Source organism: Bombyx mori, chromosome 10, assembly GCF_030269925.1.
Source record: "Bombyx mori chromosome 10, ASM3026992v2".
In the NCBI taxonomy this organism is placed as follows: domain Eukaryota; kingdom Metazoa; phylum Arthropoda; class Insecta; order Lepidoptera; family Bombycidae; genus Bombyx; species Bombyx mori.
In genome coordinates, this window is record NC_085116.1 from 14,327,825 (window position 1) to 14,351,112 (window position 23,288).

General features: G+C 42.6%; 1 protein-coding gene across 1 annotated transcript in view; it reads right to left on the bottom strand.

Moving 5' to 3' along the window:
- Nucleotides 1-1,141: 1,141 nt before the first annotated feature.
- wh3 (ATP dependent transmembrane transporter protein) overlaps nucleotides 1,142-23,288 on the bottom strand; it is a gene marked incomplete at its 5' end in the record, with an annotated part of 55,889 nt that continues 33,742 nt past the window's right edge. The window contains 4 exon segments of the mRNA NM_001043569.1: nucleotides 1,142-1,399; nucleotides 2,764-2,935; nucleotides 8,267-8,372; nucleotides 14,208-14,436. Of these exon segments, the coding sequence (NP_001037034.1) occupies nucleotides 1,298-1,399; nucleotides 2,764-2,935; nucleotides 8,267-8,372; nucleotides 14,208-14,436 (609 nt within the window). The 3' untranslated portion in view covers nucleotides 1,142-1,297.

A 23,288-nucleotide genomic window follows, 5' to 3' on the forward strand; every position in this document is an offset into this window, starting at 1 on the left:
TGAAACGACCTCAATTTGAATTTTATAGACGGAAGGGTCAAGGAAAACATTGCTTAAAGTATATGTAAATATATTTTAATCTATGGATAGTTTGGAAAGCACTCATGGAAGAAATGTTTGAAGATTTATATCTATGGATAGCTTGGAAAGCGGTCATGGCAAAAATGTTTGAAGAAATCATCGAATTTTCAGTATTTTTAAATCTTTCGCCACCTTACTTTACGGGTGGTAGGACGTCTTGTGAGTCGACATAGGTAGGTACCACCGCCCTGCCTATTTCTGCAGTGAAGCAGTAATGCGTTTTGGTTTGAAGGGTGGAGTAGCCGTTGTATTGTAAAACTGAGACTTAGAACTGATTTTTCAAGATGGACGGTGGCATTAATTAACCTGGTTGATTTCTGTGGTTTCCAGTGACCAGATAGTGATATCGTCCAAACGTCTTAGGATTTAAGAAAAAAATAACAACCTGATCCCATGAGACTTTTTTCGAAGTTTTGAAGAAGACGAAGTTTCAATTTTATTGTATAACTGCTATCTCACCCTAAAAATCGGACCACACGACCACTTTGCGGCAGACATTGGCAGAGTCGTGGTACCTACCCGTGCGAGCTCAAAATACGCTTTACCGGTACATGACCCAAAATGCACACAAGATCTTCTAAATTTCATTAACAATTCAAAAATCATAGCGAATCATTCACGATTTGAGTTCGCTGAGCAGCTGTTTTTGATTGACGTGTTTCATTGCTGGGTTTTCTTAAAAGTAAAATAATGTATTTTTTATGAAACTTATGTTTCATTTAGCTGTACTAACATGAAGGAACTTAAATAATGCTAATAAAACGTTTAAAAAGTATGATTTTTTTTAAATCAGGATCGGTTTTTCTTCCGTCCCATTATCATTCATTAGTACTATCGTCTGTCTTCGTTTTCGGAAGCGGTCTCCTAACACCCTTTATATATCTACGTACGTAGATCGTAGTCTCTGGTAGTAATAACACAGGGAATCCTAATTTGAGGTCGGATGACCGTGCGTGATTGCTTCACAGTTAGTTAGTCAGTAAAATTAAATGTTAACAAAATCACACACACACACACACACATACACGAAACACACAATAGCGAAATGAAAACACGTATATCTAAATAAAATTTCCAATAAATTTATTCTCAAAAAACAAATACAGGTAAAAAGATATCGGAATACGATTGATGATTTGTTCGTAGTTGGGTGTTAGGAAGGGACGGGGGGGTTGGGGGGACCGGGGGGACTGGGGGGCCCTGGACGTTTGGGGGGTCACTTGGCCCTGCGCGTCCTCCACAGCAGGGCGAGGTACGCCAGAAATCTGAAGCCGACGAATAACAAGATCATGTTCACCACGTCCATCGCGAAATCGTCCTGCGAAACAATTAAACGTATAAAACTAATGATCTCGAAAACAAAACCAAAAGGTCGAAAGCGCCGTATTCCGAGCACGCAAAAATCAACTTAACTAAAATCACAATAGAGGAATTTAAACACGGTCTGTACCTAAATATGTTGCCTGGTTTTCAGATTGATGAATGCTGTAACAGTATCAAAGATAATAGTGACTTGGGGCAGTGTGTAACGAAAAGCTTAGCACTAGCTTATCTATCTATCTAATTCAAGGTATTTTCTGGACAATATCAGTCATTTAGGATGAAAAAAAAATTAGCGATCACATCAAATCAAAATTTCCATCAAATCTATATATATATATATATATATATATATATATATATTATATAGGTCGAGGTACTTATTATATTATGGGTTTCCCATAGACTTCAAAACGATTTCAGTGTAATTTGAGGAAAATCTTCAGATTTGTAAATTTTGAATGATATCCAAAGTCTATTATTATTTAATTGATTATATATTATTTAGATACTACGCGTATTTAATAAAGGTTATATAAAGAGAAATTACAGCATCTTCAACAAATAATGAAAAGTTAGAAATACATCAAATCGGTGCTGTAATATAAAAGAGTCGATTGATATAGACAAAACTTCGAAATCAATATTCAAATATCAATTGTATCATCATATATAATAAGAATGCAACGAAACGAATTAGAACAAAGCACTAAAACTCAACATTGATTACCAAACGCATTTCAAAGACATTGATATTAAACTCGGTCTTAAGTTAAGATCAGAAGCGATTAGCGGTCGACGCGATAATATTCTAACTCTCTCTCTCTCTCTCTCTCTCTCTTCGATCGGTCCCTTACTGCTGAGGATCGTGACTCCGTCCGATTCCGTCAACCAGCTGTCTCCATCGATCCCGTTTTGTAGCTTGGTGGAGTGCGTCGCTGACAGATACCCTCAGTTCCTCCGCTATTTGGTCCGACCATCGTTTGGGACCTCTACCCCTAGGCCCTTTTCCCTCTATTTTACCGGTCACCACAAGGCAATATAATAAAAAAAATTGCGTAATTACTGGTGGTAGGACCTCTTGTGAGTCCGCACGGGTAGGTACCACCACCCCGCCTATTTTCTGCCGTGAAGCAGTAATGCGTTTCGGTTTGAAAGGTGGGGTAGCCGTTGTAACTATACTTGAGGCCTTAGAACTTATGTCTTAAGGTGGGTGGCGCATTTACGTTTTAGATGTCTATGGGCTCCAGTAACCACTTAGCACCAGGTGGGCTGTGAGCTCGTCCACTCATCTAAGCAATAAAAAATATATATATATATAGTACATATATAATATTATATATCAATAATATTCTAACACACCTGTGAAAAGCTAAGCGTCTCCAGTACGACCTGTCCCGAAGCTGGACAGGTGAAGTTCTCCCTTGTGCAGGCGATAGTCTCCACGCCGGCCCACTGGTTGATGAGAAGCGCTTCGTTGCCGTAGTGGAACCAGGATAGATACGATATCCAACTTAAGTACGGTGGGACGGACCTGACGAAGACGGACGTGTAAATTTATTTGTAATCTGCCAGGCCGATATGAAACTAAATTGAAAGCCATATGGCCTATATTGCGTTGAACAAAGAAGTTGCTGAATCACGTCTAAGTATTAATGTTCCAAGCTCGTCTTGATACTTCACTAATTGCACTCAATGAGCTGAACTATTAAAATGGAAGGCAGATGAGTCAATTTCTAATCTGGTAGTCATAGATTAGTACAACTTTAGTGCCAAGGGCGCCATAGCCAAATTCGCTATCGACCCCTTCTAAATACCATTTCGAGAGAAAAATCACAAATAAAAATCTATAGTAAATTTTATTAATTTAATGTAGCCAAAAGACTAATCTTGTATGGGTAATTCTTGGTTTTTAATTTTTAATTAGATAAAATAATGTACATTAGTTATAATGGTTTGTGGCATCATCCTGCCACGGCTACCTGAGTGCGGACCTGCGCGCAAGAATCAGGTGATGCGTGCGCGCGCCAATCAGGAGCCAACGCGCGGCCGCGTTATCGCAGGTGACGCCGGGCTGCTGCGCCGGCAGTCCGCCACAAAGCCTCGTACTGATCGCGCGTTTCTCTCTCATTATTGTAAATTCATATATTTGTTAGTCGTTTGTTTTGTGTCTCGTTAATTTGTTAATAATCTGTAGTGTATCGTGTTGTCGCAATATATAACTATTTCTCGTATTGTTTCGTTTAATTTACCGACATCGATTTGCTTGTGGCCGGACGCCGTTCGGGTTCGATTCCTGGACGTATCGACTGTTAGTGGGTTGATACCTGAATATAACCCGCTACATTGGTGACCCCGACGTGATCGTGGATCGACGTGCATCATGGCTTCCAAAAAAGATAAGAGCAGCGCGTCGACTAGCGAAGATACCGGCGGTAGCGGAGAAAACACAGGGCCGAACTCAGAGGTGAGCCGAGTGTCTGTACGAGTGCCGCCCTTCTGGCCTGAAGAACCGGAGGTGTGGTTTGCGCAAGTCGAAGGCCAATTTGCCCTCGCTGGCATAAATAGCGACAGCACCATGTACCACACGGTGTCATCACAGCTCAACCAGGAGTACGCTAGGGTGATGAAAGACATCCTAACTGCACCACCGCTTATGGATAAATACAAAACGTTTAAAGAGCAGCTAATCCGTCGGATAACCGTGTCCAGAGAAAAAAAAACGCTACAGTTGCTGCAACACGAGGAGCTGGGAGATAGAAAGCCGAGCCAATTCCTACAACATCTACAGTACTTGGCCGGACCGGACATTCCGAGCGACTTTCTACGGACGGTGTGGACCAGTCGGTTACCTGTAAACATACAGACTGTTGTAGCATCACAACCAAAGCTGGACCTCGAAGGCGCAGCCGAGCTTGCCGACCGCATCGTGGACATAGTGCAGCCGTCAACACCAGTAATAGCCAGTGCCGGATCAAGAACTACTTCGACAAGTACACCCAGTTCTACATTAGAGCTACGCATAGAAGCGCTGTCGAGGCAAGTAGAAGCACTTGTTAATATACAGAGCCGCCGTGGCAGACAGCATGGAAGACGCGACACCCGTTCCAGGTCAAACTCGCGCCACATACGCTCCAGGTCCAGAACTCAAACACGGCAACGACCAGACGACCATCCACACTGCTGGTACCACTTTGAGTTTGGAGATAAGGCAAAGAAGTGTAGACAGCCGTGCAGCTACGCCTCGGAAAACTCCAAGGGAAACCGCTAGTGGCCTCAACCGGTTGTCCCGCGCCATCAGGCCGAATCTTCGTCGTAGAGCGAAAAAGTAAGGTGCAGTACCTGGTGGATACAGGGTCGGACTTATGCGTTTACCCACGTACAGCAATACGAATTCCTGTACAAGCCAAAACAAAATACGAATTATACGCAGCGAATGGCACGATAATTGCTACTTACGGGCACGTTAACTTACATTTGGACCTAGGCCTTCGAAGAGACTTCCGATGGCGTTTCGTCATAGCTGATGTATCAAAGCCGATTATTGGCGTAGACTTTCTCAGCTTTTACAACCTGCTCGTAGATTGTAGAAACAAAAGGCTACTCGACGGACTCACATCACTTTTCGTCACAGCACCACACCGGGGACGGATCGACGAACTACAATCCGTTCGCACAGTACTGAGCCATGAAGGTACGAAATACCACGACCTATTACGCCAGTATCCAGATATTACTCGGCCAGTTGGTAAACACGTTGATCCTAAGCATACCACGGTGCATCATATAAGAATAACCCCGGGTCCGCCAGTAACCAGCCGCCCGCGACGTCTTGACCCAGAGAGACTCCAAATCGCTAAAAAGGAATTCGAAGAAATGCTACAGAACGGCACCGCTCGAAGATCCGAAAGTTCGTGGTCCTCTCCTCTTCACCTTGCACGTAAGAAGGACGACGGCTGGCGACCGTGCGGCGACTACAGGGCACTCAACGCTCGCACTATACCAGACAAATACCCTGTTAGAAATATTCAGGACTTCACATACCAGCTGGCAGGTAAGACGATATTCAGTACTGTGGACTTAATAAAGGCCTATAACCAGATACCAGTTCATCCTAACGACATCAAGAAGACGGCAATAACAACACCATTCGGCATGTTCGAATTTCCGTTCATGACGTTCGGACTTCGGAATGCCGCGCAAACATTCCAACGTTTCATGGATGAGGTACTCAGAGGCTTAGACTTCGCCTTTGTCTTCTTAGATGACATTTTGGTATATTCGTCATCCGAAGAAGAGCATCGCCAACATTTAAAAAAACTATTCCAGCGTCTTCAAGAGTACGGTGTTCTAATCAACATTGCTAAATGCCACTTCGGCAAACCAGAAGTCACATTTTTGGGATTCCACGTATCTTCTGCCGGAATACGCCCGCTCGAATCGAAGGTGCAAGCCATTTTAGATTTCCCCTTCCCTGCAACGATTAAAGAGCTTCGACGCTTTTTAGGTATGATCAATTTTTACAGAAAATTTCTACCAAAAGCCGCAGAAATTCAGGCACCACTTAACGCGCTGCTATGTGGAGAAAAGTGCAGAGGGAAACAGCCGATTGAAGCGACCCCAGCGCTACAGCAAGCTTTCGAGAACTGTAAACATTGCTTATGTCAATCCGCTCTTTTAGTACACCCGGACGTGAACGCTGAACTAACCATCCAGACTGATGCCTCAGATAAGGCTATCGGAGCCGTGCTCCAGCAACGAACGACAAAAGGTTGGGCACCATTAGCTTTTTTCTCCAAGAAACTAACGTCATCCCAGAAGAGGTACAGTCCGTACGACCGAGAACTGCTAGCAGTCTACGAAGCGATACGATACTTCAGATACATGGTAGAGGCAAGGACATTCGCCGTGCTTACGGACCATAAACCGTTGACTTATGCCTTCACCACACGTCGAGACAGCTGTTCACCACGACAATACAGGTACTTGGACTACATTTCCCAGTTCTCAACCGACATCCGCTACATTCCCGGCAAAGACAACGTAGTCGCTGACACTCTTTCCCGCATCGAAGAGGTAGGAGCTGCGACGCTAGAGTACCAGTCCCTCGCCCAAGCTCAGAAAACCGATGCCGAACTCAATAACCTCATCCGAGAAGGCTCAAGTCTCACACTCAAAAGTGTTAGAGTACCCGGCACAGATGTCGACGTGTACTGCGACATGTCAACATCAGTTCCACGACCATACATCACTGAGCAATTCCGAAGACAGGTATTCCATAATCTGCACAACCTCAGTCATCCGGGTAGAAAGGCTACAATCAAACTCATCACCGACCGCTTCGTATGGAAAGGCATACGCAAGGACTGCAGCAAATGGGCGAAGGAATGTCAGAAATGTCAACGCTGCAAGGTGCATAAACACACAGCAGCACCTTTGTCCGAGTTTAAACTACCTACTGCTCGTTTTCGTCACGTACACATGGACATTATCGGACCTTTACCTATTTCTGATAGTTACAGGTTTTGTCTTACGCTTGTTGACCGTCACAGTAGATGGCCCGAGGTAATTCCCCTGCGCGACATCACCGCAGAGACCTGCGCCAGCGCCTTTGTCGCTGGCTGGGTCGCCCGCTTCGGCTGCCCAGAACACATCACGACCGACCGGGGCAGGCAATTTGAATCTCACCTGTTCAAAGCTATTGCTACCCTGGTCGGCACCTGCCATCACACAACGACGGCCTACCACCCCGCAGCCAACGGCCTTGTCGAAAGGCTACACCGACAACTCAAAGCAGCCGTCATGTGCCACGCCAACCCACGATGGACCGAAAGTCTTCCCATGGTACTTCTGGGCATCCGCAGCGCCTGGAAAGATGACATCCAGGCATCCGCAGCAGAACTGGTCTACGGTGAGCCTCTCCGCTTACCTGGACAGTTCTTCAACACATCCGCAGCACCCCCAGGAGACGACAACGACCTGGCTTATCGACTACGCGGACATATGAACAAACTTGCCCCTCGACCGACTACATGGCACAGCGAAAACCGAACCTTCTACGTGCCTAAGGACCTAAACACGACATCCCATGTGTTCTTGAGGCAAGGACCCCTCCGAAAGTCGCTCGAACCACCATACATTGGCCCCTACAAAGTCTTAAGAAGAGGATCGAAATCGTTCGACATTGAGGTAAATGGCAAACAATTAACCGTCACCATAGATCGCCTAAAACCTGCCTATATCACGCGAGACGATGGCAAGAGAGAAGACAAACAGAAGACCAGCGAGGCGAGCGAAGAACATCAGCGTCCAGTACAAAAGACGAGAAGCGGCCGTACAGTCACCTTCCCGGACTACTATCGACCGTAGCTATCGGTCTCGGCGGGGGAGTACTGTGGCATCATCCTGCCACGGCTACCTGAGTGCGGACCTGCGCGCAAGAATCAGGTGATGCGTGCGCGCGCCAATCAGGAGCCAACGCGCGGCCGCGTTATCGCAGGTGACGCCGGGCTGCTGCGCCGGCAGTCCGCCACAAAGCCTCGTACTGATCGCGCGTTTCTCTCTCATTATTGTAAATTCATATATTTGTTAGTCGTTTGTTTTGTGTCTCGTTAATTTGTTAATAATCTGTAGTGTATCGTGTTGTCGCAATATATAACTATTTCTCGTATTGTTTCGTTTAATTTACCGACATCGATTTGCTTGTGGCCGGACGCCGTTCGGGTTCGATTCCTGGACGTATCGACTGTTAGTGGGTTGATACCTGAATATAACCCGCTACAGGTTTATAATATTTCTAAGCGGATATTCGAAATTAGAAGTCTTTTAGATTGACTATAATTAACTACGACTAAACCAAACTCACCCAGAATTCAAGAAGAATCCACCAAATAGCATAAAGGGGATGATGATTGGAGGACCAACGGAGGCTGCCATACTGACGCTGCTGCTGGCACAGGATATTAAATAACCTGAATAGGAAAATGTTATTGTTATAAAAAACAGGATGAAAAATAATTGGTAGAAATTACACCAGTCGGTACTGGTCAACTACTCATTTTTGGTTGGTTCCTCATTTGGTTCCTGTACGATGGGCCGGATAACCAATATAATTAAGATGGGCATCATGGTACTGAGGGGGCGGGAGCATTAATACCGTGGCTGAAGGGAACCACTAACCGTAATGGACCGTATGGGGTCGATAAACAGTACGATTGATGAATATAGCAAGATTCGTGGTTCAAGTGACAAGTGACATAAATAAGCCCGAACCTTCGATCCCTAAATGTCTTTAGTATCATCGCCGTTTTCTTTTCTTTCTAGCAATGCTGCCTTGAGAGGCTATTTCAGCTTCTCCTTGACGTGTAGGTGAGCTCACGGGGCTCAAACCGAAGTGTTGCTAACACTAGCCCTAGCAAGGGTAGTGCTTTGCTGAATCTACCACTGGATCAGAAACGCGACCCACTGAGAAGATCCGGCGAGGAACTCAGTGGGCTGTGTCTATGGATTTTCCCCGATATTAACTCCTCTCTGAACACCACCTATGAATTTTGCTGTGTTCTTAGAACAGGAACCTGTTGAGTATACGCGATCGGCTAGTGCACCAAGAAATTGCATGGTGAATAGCATCTTATCCATCGAAACCAACAAGTTGGTTCAGTTAAGTTCATTTTACAAAGATACAGGGCTAAAGGTTTCTATCGTGTATTTAGAGCGGTATGGATTCAAGTATATGTTCTGAATTGGATTTTAAAGTAGTTTTAGAGTCAATCCGCTGCCTATAATATATCTAATTCACTTGTATTAATAATATTGGGTTAATTTTGTCAAAATATATTTGTCGAATAATATATTGTATGATATTGGAATAAACATTGAAACAAAACGAATTTTCCTCAAATAACTTTCTAAGCTCTTTAAATATTTAATCGGACAAAATTAGCAATTTGATCTCAATCAAGATCGGACGGTGTTCGAGTTCACGACTGACACGCCGATTAGAATATATTTTTAGAAATAATTAATGCAGCAAAATGTTCACACTACACTTTTGTTTCGCCAATAGTATAATTTAATAATAATTAAAACCTACTTATGATATGTTACAATTAAAATAACTAATTTAAAAACTAAAATTGTGTTTTTTTTTTAAAACCTAGGATCAATAATTTCATTGAAAATGTAGGTTAAGGTGGTTAGGTAAGGTAAAAGATAAAAAATGTAAGGTGATATGTAATTTTAACAATGGCTATTAATGTTATAGAAGATAACACTCTGGAGAAGATACTACATGTTCTTCTGTGGTAGATTTGTGCGTTCTTGGGCTCTTGAAGTCCATGATTAACAAATTGTGAATGAAAACTTTTTGAAAGATGAGTTCAAAGACTCAGTGCCCAATACTTATGAAAATGCCTCGACCAAGCCTCATAATTAGAACCAATTTATCAGTTATCCATCCATTCCCATAGACTTTTTGTTCGTTTTTATTATGGTAATCGCATTCGGAAATTTTTATATGCCTACAACGTAGCCCCCACGATTGAGAGACGGAAACAACATGTAAATTAATGCTCCGTCATCTGTCTTATCTTTTTTTCATTTCAAAAAGGCTCATCATTAGAACAAACCCGTCCACTATACCTCAGAATGTTACAATTCCGGTTTCCATTCCAAGGAATTATGTAAAGATTGTCGACCTAAATATTAATGGGAACTTTATACTGTTGAGGTGATTATATGTATACGAGAAAGTACTGTTTCTGTTTTGTTTCACGTCATTCGATATGTTGTGGTCACATTGCATACCGTTATTTTGAAGTGTCAAAGCCTTTAACTGCATTATATCGATTAGTGGAAAGTTTACACAACTTTAGAATTTATATAGAATATAGTTTTTGTTTATTTTGTTAAGATTCAAGTTAAACAGACGCACTCGCAGCTCCTGTGCGTTTACCGGAGTGGTCGTGGCCTAAAGGATAAGACGTCAAGTGCATTCATATGTAGCGATGCACCGGTGTTCGAATCCCGCAGGCGGGTACCAATTTTTCTAATGAAATACGTACTCAACAAATGTTCACGATTGACTTCCACGGTGAAGGAATAACATCGTGTAATAAAAATCAAACCCGCAAAAATTATAATTTGCGTAATAATTGGTGGTAGGACCTCTTGGGAGTCCGCACGGGTAGGTACCACCACCCCGCCTATTTCCGCCGTGAAGCAGTAATGCGTTTCGGTTCGAAGGGTGGGGCAGCCATTGTAACTATACTGAGACCTTAGAACTTATATCTCGAGGTGGATGGCGTATTTACGTTGTAGATGTCTATGGGCTCCAGTAACCACTTAACACCAGGTGGACTGTGAGCTTGTCCAGCCATTTAATAAATAAATAAATAAATATTCTCTCTCTCTCGCTCGTCCATCCATATAAGCAATAAAAAGTCCTTTCTGATGCTGTCAAGGAATAGGACTGTCAGCATTTCAGAAGCCAATTGGATAAAGCATTAATAGCTGCACTCCTTGTGACAAAAAGTAGTAACTGCTTTTTCCTACCTTCAAATCGAAACGCAAGATTACTGCGCATTAGGATACATACATATTTCCGTGGGGTCCCATTACATCGTCTAACATTAACTAGTAAGATAAAGTTATCTCTTAAAATGATGCGGGTTTGTTTATTTTACACAATTTTACTCTATTAACGTGGAAGTCAGTCGTGATTATCATGAGCAAATCAATAAAGTTGGACCGGACCAAGGATTCTACTAAGATAATCACAGGTTCATGGTTATGATTTGTTAGATCGAACGTCTTATGTAGCTGCCCATGGACGGCTTTATTTCGAATGGAACTTTTTATTTATCTAATCGTATGAGTATAAGGAAATATTTTAAAACATAAACAATTTAAAAAAATATCCACAAAACGGAGCTTAATTCGTAAGTGGGCTTTCTACGGGTCGACCAAAAATAGATTCCATCACATTCAGTACAAACATAACTTAATTTATCAATGCACCAAAACATTAAGATTTATAGACCGACTATTTAAAAAATCATTCCGACATCTATTTCCGAATTCAAAGCCAACTCAAAATCAATTTTTAACGCTATGATTAAAAGCTCATTTGCATTTAAAAATGAATGCGAAAAAAAATAAAACAAATCAAGCCTATGCTAATTTATTAATCTTTTATATTCAAACAGGCCTACTTTAGATTCACTGCTGATAAAATATTATGAATGATGTGTTTTTAATTCGATTGAACTCATTTGTTACGTGTTAGCTGTCACAAAGTTGCATGATAAATAATAATTTATTTTACTAAATTTACAACGTTAGTTTTTTAAATATTAGTGTTTTAATTTGAAGCTTTAGTATTGTTATGTTTTTAGTATTTATTATCCGAATGGCAATAAAAGAGTACATTAACATAAATAAATAAATGTCCTGTACGTTTGTCAGTGCAGCTTGACTCAATGCGTTTCCGATCCGGTGGTAGATTCTGCTAAGCACGGCCCTTGCTAGGGTTCGTGTTAGCAACATCGTTAGATTTGAGCCCCGTGAGCTCACCTACTAGCCCAGCGACGCTGACATGGTCTCTCTAGAATCTAGAATCTAGACCATCAGATTAGTTAGAAAAAAAAATGACTCAATATCTGCACTGTAGAAGTTGTAAGGGAAGCATTTCCGAAACCAAATAAATCACTAAGCTATCGTAAATACAAAACGGTATTCAGCTACTAAAATAATTATGAATATTTATTTATTGTTTTGTAAAACTTATGTTTAGTGAACCAGCAATGTATATCAACATAAGTTAACATATGAAGTCAATATACATAGCTGGCTCACAAAACATAAGTTTTACAAGACTCTACCATGTTTTTTCGAGTTCACAGAATTCTCGTTTTACGATTTTCCTCGCGTCACTGATATTAATTTAGTTTGAAAACGGTTTTAGTGCATCTCGTTTGCCGCTAGGGGCGCTGTTTTAACTCCATACAAATTTGAGTTAACTTTTACGTGATCGACAAGTTAAAAAACTCACATTAAGCACACATCTCTAAATATTCTTGACTAGTTGTGGTAGGATGTGTGCTGAGCACGTACGGTGGGCCCGCTTGCTTCTGCCCCAAAGCATTAATGCATGTCGGTTTAAAGAGCTACCCCGATAACAGTCAATACTGAGAATCGACGTGAATAACCAAAGATTTAGTAACGGCATGCAATTTTAGATTTTAACTTAATGCCGTAATTCTCAGAGTCAAACATCGTGAGTTAGCTCGCATAAAAGGCTACTGAAAGAATTCTAATTCAATTTTCAAAGTCCACTTGATAATTTGTTTTGATAATAATCCCACAGTACTATAGTAATAGTTCAGAGAGTGAGGTTGCATGTTGTTATTCGTAGTCAAAGTTCATTGCCTTCGGAGAACCTTCAACAAGATTAAGAGGTGGGACGAAGCCAAAAAAAACTTAGATTAGTTCGATAATCCTTCCGAAATCCGTCGGCATGAGTGACGCAACGTCTCCTAACCAAAACAGGTTTTGAACCAAACCTTGACTATTATAGCCCTCGCTTAAATAACTTAGTTACAAAAAATGTTGTGTAATACCCAAGTAATATATTGAAGTTAAGTAAACATTAGCGCAATGATGATGTTAATTTAATGGGCATTGTTACGATTGTTGTTTATATGAAAAATTATGCTATCGAAAATTTAAGGGGAATTTATTTTTTATTTGCTAATTCGTTCATTTTTAAACCCGTTTCTAAAATATCTGCCGCGTCACTTAACTAATTTGGACGCTATGTCCTTAAAGAGTTTTTTTTGTATAATACAACTAGTTATTATTGCATGTTACATAATTATAACTTGTTTAAAATAACGCACAGGAAATATAAAAAAATATAAATACATACCACGTAACCTAATTGTATCTTTTTTGTGTTGAATAAAACATCAGAACACATCATAGATGATGACGTCATTCAAGAGAGACATTTAGATAGAAAGCGTATACCCGCCTTGCAGATTAAAAATATCAAAAATAAACTGTCTCTCTCCTCTTCCTTGAATTTTTCTCTAAACGATTAGTGTAACATAAAATACATATTTATAATCCATTATTGTTATTACAATATTTTACCTTCGCTCAATTATAAAGACATTAAAGGTAGTTTGATAATTAATTTTGTTTATTGTCAATTATTGTGCAACTAATGGAGTGAGTCTTTAATAATAATAACTTTAAAAACAATAAATGCTATTGATTATTTTAAAAGATTTGTCGATTTTGTCATGAATTCGTAGATCTAATGCATCATCGTTAAATTTTATTGCTATTGATATTAAATTGTAGAAATGGAAAATTTTGTATTAGACCTTTCCCTGAAGCATCGTAGGAGGCGTTCAAATCATAATGGAAAAAAAATCACAGTAATTTATTCAACTTAGATACTATGTATTTGTATTTAATGTCGAAATAAACCTGTTTTGTTAGTATTGTGTGGTTTGTTCCCATGCGGTCACAGATTTAGAGATCTCAGCATTTGCACATTGTGAATGTAATTTTAACATTGTGCATAACACTAATGTTAGATTATTTTTTTCACTTAATAGAAGCATGAGCAACGTGAATCATATTTAAAATATCCCTCCAATGAAAAATATCACACCAAATACTCAGAGAATCAAAGTTCGTAGTATCCAGACCGTTCCTAATGATTTTAAGATTTCGTCTTTAAAGACCGAATAAGTTTCAATGAAGCTACCAATTCTTATCCAAAAATCCAAACTTACCGAACGAAGTAGCGACGTTCGTAACCAGAGCAGCCAATCCTGAAGCGATGAAGAACCTCTTCGGATCTGGGTTCAATCCGATCATGTAATAAGCTATAGTTGTGAAGACTAATGGTATAGTGGCGAAAACGGGAGCTTCGGCTAACGTCTTCGATAAGAAATAGACGTCGGCTCGATACATTCCCGAGTGGTGCTCTCTGATGAAGATTGGTAGTTCAGAGCAGAATACCTGTAGGAAAATGCCAAATTGAGTATTAGGCTAATCATTTTTCTAAAATATCACCTGTGAACTGACTTTTTTTTTTATTTATTGCCCTTGTTGGCAGATGAGCATACGGCCCACCTGATGGTGAGTGGTTACCGTCGCCCATGGACTTCAGCAATGCCAGGGGCAGAATCAAGCCGCTGCCTACCGTTAAAACTGCCAAAATGACACCGCTGTTAAAATATTGAAATTCTGAGTAATAGATTGGATGTCTTTTTTACAATTAGTTCTAGTGTTAATCGTTCATTATAAAAGAAACACTGATGTATTTAAAATTTTTACTGGTGTTAGGACCTCTTATGAGTCCGCACGGGTAGGTACCACCGCCCCGCCTATTTCTGCCGTGAAGCAGTAATGCGTTTCGGTTTGAAGGGTGAGGCAGCCGTTGTAACTCTACTGAGACCTTAGAACTTATATCTCAAAGTGAGTGGCGCATTTACGTTGTAGATGTTTAGGGGATCCAGTAACCACTGTGGGCTGTGGTGTGTGGCACACCAGGTGGGCTGTGAGCTCGACCACACATCTAAGCAAAAAAAAAAAGAAGACGATAATCTTATAATGACTGTATTATTAATATTTTCGTTTGGGTTGAAAAAAAGTAGCAAAATTGCGATGTATAAAAGGTTGTTTTTTTGCGCTTATGGATAGCCGAGTTGAATCGTTGTAATATATTATATCAAAATGTAAGTGCCGCCATCCGTCTTAACGTAGAAGGTCCAAATCTCAACTGTATAGATGTGCGGCCGAACAAACCTTCACACTGGAATGTATGGCTGCTTTATTACAGAAATTAGATGGTAGTGGCTATACGTGATAATTTACAGCTTGATATCTACACATATAAATAAAATTGGAGTGTATGTTTGTAATATTGAAATAACCGCTTTTTACTACATGCATATGAATACATACAACCAATGGTGCATACACCAAAATTAAATTTTTTACAATTTTTGTCTGGCTGTCTGTTTGTTCCGGCTAATCTCTGGAACGGCTGGACCCATTTTGACGAGACTTTCACTGATAGGTAGCTGATAATATAAGAAGTAACTTAAGCTACTACTTTCTTTAGACTAGCTTCGCCCCGCGGCGTCATCCGCGGTACGACAGTAAACGCGGGTAGGTAACATCGCGGGACTCAGCTATCAATAATAAAATTCAACGCTTCCGACGCGACGCGAGGGCGGGTCGCTAGTATTATTATATAAAGCAAAAAAAATATCCAAAAGGAAATTTAAATATCCTTCAACTCATTAATACAGATCAAGTATGTAAGTCTACAAAAAAATTATTATCAACTAATAAATTCCATTTGAAATCCCTCGAGTGAGTATTAATTATCAGTATTAAAATAAAAATGTGTACATATAATTAAAGCAGATATCCCGCTGACAAAATTAAATTAAACTAAGTTGTGTTTGTAGTGTGTGAACTGTGTGAAATAAAAATAATAAACTTGACATTTAAAAGTTCATTGAAATCGCCTGCTTTAGATAGTATCCGTGTTTAAAATGTTCGTAATTCCAAACACGCATGTTAAGATTATAAGTTTCATAAGTAAAATTTTAATTTAATAGAACATCAGTACAGAATGGATTAAATGAGCGAATGCGGAATTACCCCACCTAGTCTAAATTAGACTAAAAAGTTCATGAACGCTTCCTTAAAAATGCTACCGTCCAACTTAGGATATAAAGCTCAAATTGGAAGCACAACTTCAATTAATTCGGAGAGCCAAATTTGCAACTAAAAAGACAAGACGGTCGTAGCAACACGTGCTAAACAAGCTATTTGAATTTTGAACAAAACCCCAATCATTTTACATTTTTACTATTCTAATTAAGGCTTACACCGGTTTATAAGTTTTCGTTGTGCTTTGCGTGGCCTTGTGAGATCTAAGGAAATGACTCCTTTATTTTAAATTCCTTTAATTTAATTAATAAAGTAAAAACAAGGGACAGCTTATATACAATACTTTAAGAGACTTTAGACTCATGTCTCATTTAGTGTTACCGACGCAGGGGCCTCGCCGCAAGGCGAGCGCGTGTTTAAGTCCCGGGGCAGCCCCCCCTGGGCAGTGCGAAGAAATGGAGTTTTCTCCAACCAACACACTGCTCGCGGAATTCTTAAGCGAGAAATACCCGGCCCTCGAATCAGAATTTTTAGCTTACAAAGCTAAACGCGCCGTGAACTGTTCTGCCGTGCCCGCCGCGCCCGCCGTTTCCGCCACGCCTGCCATTCCCGCGTCCCCTGCAAGCGCGCGTAAAACTCCCGCGCCGTACACCGTAGCCTCCGTCGCGCCCAGCACACCCGTGTCCCCCATACTGTCGCGAAAAACTCCCGCGTCTACCGCGGCAGCTTCCGTTCTACCTCAGCGACCGTCTGCGGCCTCCGTCGCGTCCGCAGCTCCCGCGCCTTCCTCCTCGTCCTCCGACTCTGACTCGGATATGGAGGTTGACCTCGTTCCCGCCTCATTAACAGATGGATTCACTCTCGTGCAAAAGGGTAAGAAGCGCGCCGCGGAGTCCCGAGCTTCCGCGGCCGCTAAAATAAGCAAAGCCGCGAACGCGTCGCGCCCCCGCCCTCCGACCCCCGTCGCTCCCTGTCCCCGTGCCACGCCGTCGCCGCGCCCGGTGGCACAAACGAGAAATCAGGCCCCTCCTCCGTTGATTCTTCAAGAGAAGGCTGCTTGGGACCGTGTCTCCCTGGCCCTTAAGGCCAAGAACATAAATTTTGTCAGTGCCCGTAACCTCGCGAACGGGATACAGATAAAAGTAGCAACACCCGACGACCATAGGGCCCTCTCAAGCTACCTCCGAAAGGAGCGTATAAGTTATCATACGTATACGCTCCAGGAGGAGCGTGAGCTCCGTGCAGTCATACGTGGCATCCCCAAGGAGTTAGATGCCGAGCTCGTAAAGGCCGACCTACTCGAACAAGGCCTACCCGTAAACTCCGTGCACCGCATGCACACAGGACGCGGGAGGGAGCCATACAATATGGTTCTCGTCGCCCTCCAGTCTACCCCCGAGGGTAAGCAAATCTTTAACGTCCGAACGGTCTGTAGGCTTTCCGGGATCACCGTGGAAACCCCTCATAAAAAAGGCACTCCGAGCCAGTGCCACAATTGTCAGTTGTACGGGCATTCTTCCCGTAATTGTCACGCGCGCCCTCGATGCGTCAAGTGTTTGGACAATCACGCCACGATTCTTTGCACTCGCGATCAAAAAACCGCGACGGAACCACCTAGCTGCGTCCTGTGCCGAACACAGGGTCACCCCGCGAATTACCGTGGATGCCCCCGAGCCCCTAAAATAAATCACCGCGTCGCGCGTCAAAACCGCCTCCGAGCTTCCGGCCCTGACATCAAAGCCACGGCACCCTCTGTGTCGAAGGCTAAGCCTGCCTTCGTGCCGGCGCCGGTGCCCAGCGGCTCGGCCTGGGCTAAACCCTTGCCGTACACGAACACGGCTGTAGCTCCCTCCCCCGCGATTCGTCCCGCCCCCGCGATACGTCCCACCCCCGTGATTCGTTCCTCTCCCGTGATTCGTTCCTCCCCCGCGACCAGCACTCCGACCGCGTCCGACAATCTCGCTCTAGCGATCGACTTTTTTCAGTCGATCAACTTTGAGCGTGTTAATGCTTTGGGTGACGCCATTCGCGCCGCCTCCACTGCACAACACTTCATCGCCGTTGTGCAAGAATACGCTGACGTATACGCGTCGTTAAATACGTACGTCCTCCCCTCGCTCCGCCGGTAATCAATGGCGTACATAAATAGAATAAAGCCCCTATCCGTAACGATAGGATTTTTTAACGCTTACGGTCTCGCAAATCAACGTGATCAGGTTTGTGATTTTTTGCGTGACCATCAAATTGACATCTTTTTGGTGCAGGAGACCCTGCTTAAGCCCGCGCGCCGCGACCCTAAAATCGCGAACTATAACATGGTTAGGAACGACAGGCTCACTGCTCGTGGTGGTGGTACCGTCATTTACTATAGACGAGCCCTGCACTGCGTCCCACTCGACCCCCCCGCGCTTTCTAACATCGAAGCATCAGTATGCCGAATCTCACTGACTGGACACGCGCCGATAGTTATCGCGTCCGTTTATCTTCCACCGGATAAGATCGTTCTAAGCAGTGATATCGAGGCGCTGCTCGGCATGGGAAGCTCTGTCATTCTGGCGGGCGACCTTAATTGTAAACACGTCAGGTGGAACTCGCACACCACAACCCCAAATGGCAGGCGGCTTGACGCGTTAGTCGATGATCTTGCCTTCGATATCGTCGCTCCGCTAACCCCGACTCACTACCCGCTAAATATCGCGCATCGCCCGGATATACTCGACATAGCGTTATTAAAAAACGTAACTCTGCGCTTACACTCGATCGAAGTAGTTTCAGAGTTAGATTCAGACCATCGTCCCGTCGTTATGAAGCTCGGTCGCGCTCCCGATTCCGTTCCCGTCACGAGGACTGTGGTGGATTGGCACACGCTGGGCATCAGCCTGGCTGAATCTGATCCACCATCGCTCCCGTTTAGCCCGGATTCTACCCCATCTCCTCAGGATACCGCTGAAGCCATAGACATCTTAACGTCACACATCACCTCGACATTAGATAGGTCATCGAAGCAAGTTGTAGCGGAGGACTTCCTTCACCGCTTCAAATTGCCCGACGATATTAGGGAACTCCTTAGAGCTAAGAACGCCTCGATCCGCGCCTACGATAGGTATCCTACCGTGGATAATCGTACTCGAATGCGTGCCCTACAACGCGACGTAAAGTCTCGCATCGCCGAAGTCCGAGATGCCAGATGGTCTGATTTCTTAGAAAGACTCGCGCCCTCCCAAAGGTCTTACTACCGCTTAGCTCGTACTCTCAAATCGGATACGGTAGTAACTATGCCCCCCCTCGTAGGCCCCTCAGGCCAACTCGCGGCTTTCGATGATGATGAAAAAGCAGAGCTGCTGGCCGATACACTGCAAACCCAGTGCACGCCCAGCACTCAATCCATGGACCCTGTTCATGTAGAATTAGTAGACAGTGAGGTAGAACGCAGAGCCTCCTTGCCACCCTCGGATGCGTTACCACCCGTCACCCCGATGGAAGTTAAAGACTTGATCAAAGACCTACGTCCTCGCAAGGCTCCCGGTTCCGACGGTATATCTAACCGCGTTATTAAACTTCTACCCGTCCAACTCATCGTGATGTTGGCATCTATTTTCAATGCCGCTATGGCGAACTGTATCTTTCCCGCGGTGTGGAAAGAAGCGGACGTTATCGGCATACATAAACCCGGTAAACCAAAAAATCATCCGACGAGCTACCGCCCGATTAGCCTCCTCATGCCTCTAGGCAAACTGTATGAGCGTCTGCTCTACAAACGCCTCAGAGACTTCGTCTCATCCAAGGGCATTCTCATCGATGAACAATTTGGATTCCGTACAAATCACTCATGCGTTCAACAGGTGCACCGCCTCACGGAGCACATTCTTGTGGGGCTTAATCGACCAAAACCGTTATACACGGGAGCTCTCTTCTTCGACGTCGCAAAAGCGTTCGACAAAGTCTGGCACAATGGTTTGATTTTCAAACTATTCAACATGGGTGTGCCGGATAGTCTCGTGCTCATCATACGGGACTTCTTGTCGAACCGCTCTTTTCGATATCGAGTCGAGGGAACCCGCTCCTCCCCACGACCTCTCACAGCTGGAGTCCCGCAAGGCTCTGTCCTCTCACCCCTCCTATTTAGCTTATTCGTCAACGATATTCCCCGGTCGCCGCCGACCCATTTAGCTTTATTCGCCGACGACACGACTGTTTACTATTCTAGTAGAAATAAGTCCCTAATCGCGAAGAAGCTTCAGAGCGCAGCCCTAGCCCTAGGACAGTGGTTCCGAAAATGGCGCATAGACATCAACCCATCGAAAAGTACTGCGGTGCTATTTCAGAGGGGAAGCTCCACACGGATTTCCTCCCGGATTAGGAGGAGGAATCTCACACCCCCGATTACTCTCTTTAGACAACCCATACCCTGGGCTAGGAAGGTCAAGTACCTGGGCGTTACCCTGGATGCATCGATGACATTCCGCCCGCATATAAAATCAGTCCGTGACCGTGCCGCGTTTATTCTCGGTAGACTCTACCCCATGATCTGTAAGCGGAGTAAAATGTCCCTTCGGAACAAGGTGACACTTTACAAAACTTGCATAAGGCCCGTCATGACTTACGCGAGTGTGGTGTTCGCTCACGCGGCCCGCACACACATAGACACCCTCCAATCCCTACAATCCCGCTTTTGTAGGTTAGCTGTCGGGGCTCCGTGGTTCGTGAGGAACGTTGACCTACACGACGACCTGGGCCTCGAATCAATTCGAAAATACATGAAGTCAGCGTCGGAACGATACTTCGATAAGGCTATGCGTCATGATAATCGCCTTATCGTTGCCGCCGCTGACTACTCCCCGAATCCTGATCATGCAGGAGCCAGTCACCGTCGACGCCCTAGACACGTCCTTACGGATCCATCAGATCCAATAACCGTTGCATTAGATGCCTTCAGCTCTAATACTAGGGGAAGGTTTAGGGACCCCGGTAACCGTACTCGTCGAACTCGACAAAGAGGTCGACGTGCAACCTAATCCATGCATCAGCCCGCTGAGTTTCTCGCCGGATCTTCTCAGCGGGTCGCGATTCCGATCCGGTAGTAGATTCATTCGCGAAACAATTGCTCTTGAGTTGTTAGGTCTCCTTCGGAGGCGCTCGGGCAGTTGTTAGCAAATCCCGCCCCTCTTGGCTGAGCTTTTGCTCGCCCACCTGTCCTGGTGAAACTGGAAAGGCCTTCGGGCCACCAGTAAACTTACAATCATAAAAAAAAAAAAAAAAAAAAAAAAAAAAAAAAAAAAAAAAAAAAAAAAAAAAAAAAAAAAAAAAAAACTCATGTCTCAAGTTTGGCGATACTCTTAACGTTATCAATTGGCCATGGTAACGACTTAACAACAAATGTTCCATGATGAGCTCCTAATTTAATTAGAGCAATAACAGAATTCGAAAATCCACAAATGGATTTTAAATTTAAAGTACGCTTAAAAGATCGTTAAGATTCTACAGTCAAAACCTTCTAAGGTATTTGATGAGAGCCTTGCACAACACCAAACATTTGTTGCGCAATCCACCGCGGCGCCTATAAAACAAACAAGTTTTTTTTTAATAACCTTACCGGAACGTTTAACTATCAACATTTTTGTCTAATGCCATAAAAATTTCAAGTCAATTTCCTCCCATTATTAAGGTACTTGGAGCATCGTGGAAGGTCTCTTTGTATATTGAATAAATTTTCGATTGATTTGTACTATTAATGGGTGAAACGAATTCACTGGGCAAGTGGTTTTCGTGCAGTGGGGACCTTGAAAAGGCACACTTGCCTACCGCTGATTGACTACTAACCTAATATAGCTGTAGTCAAAACCGAGATCAAACTTTCATCCCAAAGAACATACGACCTTTTCATAGGAGCCACTCGTTAGTATTTTTAAGGCAACATTTAATAGCTTTATGGAAATATGTGGTAATTGGGTACTTGATTAAGGTCGTGTATACAGTTAAAAAGTTAAAAACCTATAATAAAATTATAAAACCAGCGTTTTAGCAGTAGTGTTGGATTCCCCAGCGTTATGGATTCCCCAGAGTTAAAAAAAAAGGTATAGCGAGTTAAACTAAGAATGAGAAATTATTAATATGTCATCCGTGTGATTCGAATCATATCAGGTCAGTTTAATAAAACTATTGTATTGTCACGGGTCCTACGTAACAACTTATGTAAATTTTTTAGTTAATTGGACGTATTCAAGTTGTTGGAAACAGTGTTGAAAGATTCTGTTACACACAAGTTAGGCTAATAAATAAATAAATTAATTAATTAATGCAATAGTTTGAAATATTTGAAGTTCTCAAATTCAAGGGATTAAAGATTTTGATGGGGATTGTGGAGGTTGCAGTTTGATGGTTGAAGATTGTATCAGTTTTCAGAACGTTGACGTCATTATACAAAAAGTAAGTTCTCTTTGAAGCTTCTAACTGCCTTTTTTCTAAGCACAGCTTAATTCTGATTTCGTTATTTATTTGAGGCCGTCAGCGCAAAAGTGGCCTAAGCTTATCATAGTTAGTATGGAGATAATGAGGTTCGAATTTACCTTTACAATACTTCGTAGGCATAAAAATACGCGCTAAAATGATGTTTACAAAGTCTATTTGTCTATGGATGAAACGGGATTTTTCATCAAAATTTATTATGTTTTAAATAAATTGCAATACATAAGCACAAATATGACTTGTGGGTTAGGCCACTTTTGCCCTGACGGCCTCATTTATGGTTGGTTGTTATATGAGACTGTGAAATAATAATATCAAATATATCAGTCATATAGGTGGATAACGGACACGAACTGTGTGAGTTAGAGCTTAAAATGAATATTATAAAATAATATAGCAAAACATTTCCTCTAGAGTAGATTTAACTGTATTAAATAAATAAACAAAGAATTTTTTAACACTTTTTAAGAGTCGTCGAACTCAATATATAGTCAAAATAACTGAGCACAATGAAAGATATACTGAATTGAAAAAAAAGAACCTATTATCATAAGACGAACGTAAGGTTATCCGCGAAACTATAAATTGAACTATAAAAGCTATCTGTATATGTGGGCGTTTAGTGATTCACGAAAGGCAAAGCTTTTAAGATTGGTGTCTATTTTAAATATCAAAGATTTTTCTTTTGTATATTTTTATGTTTATCCGCATTAAATCTA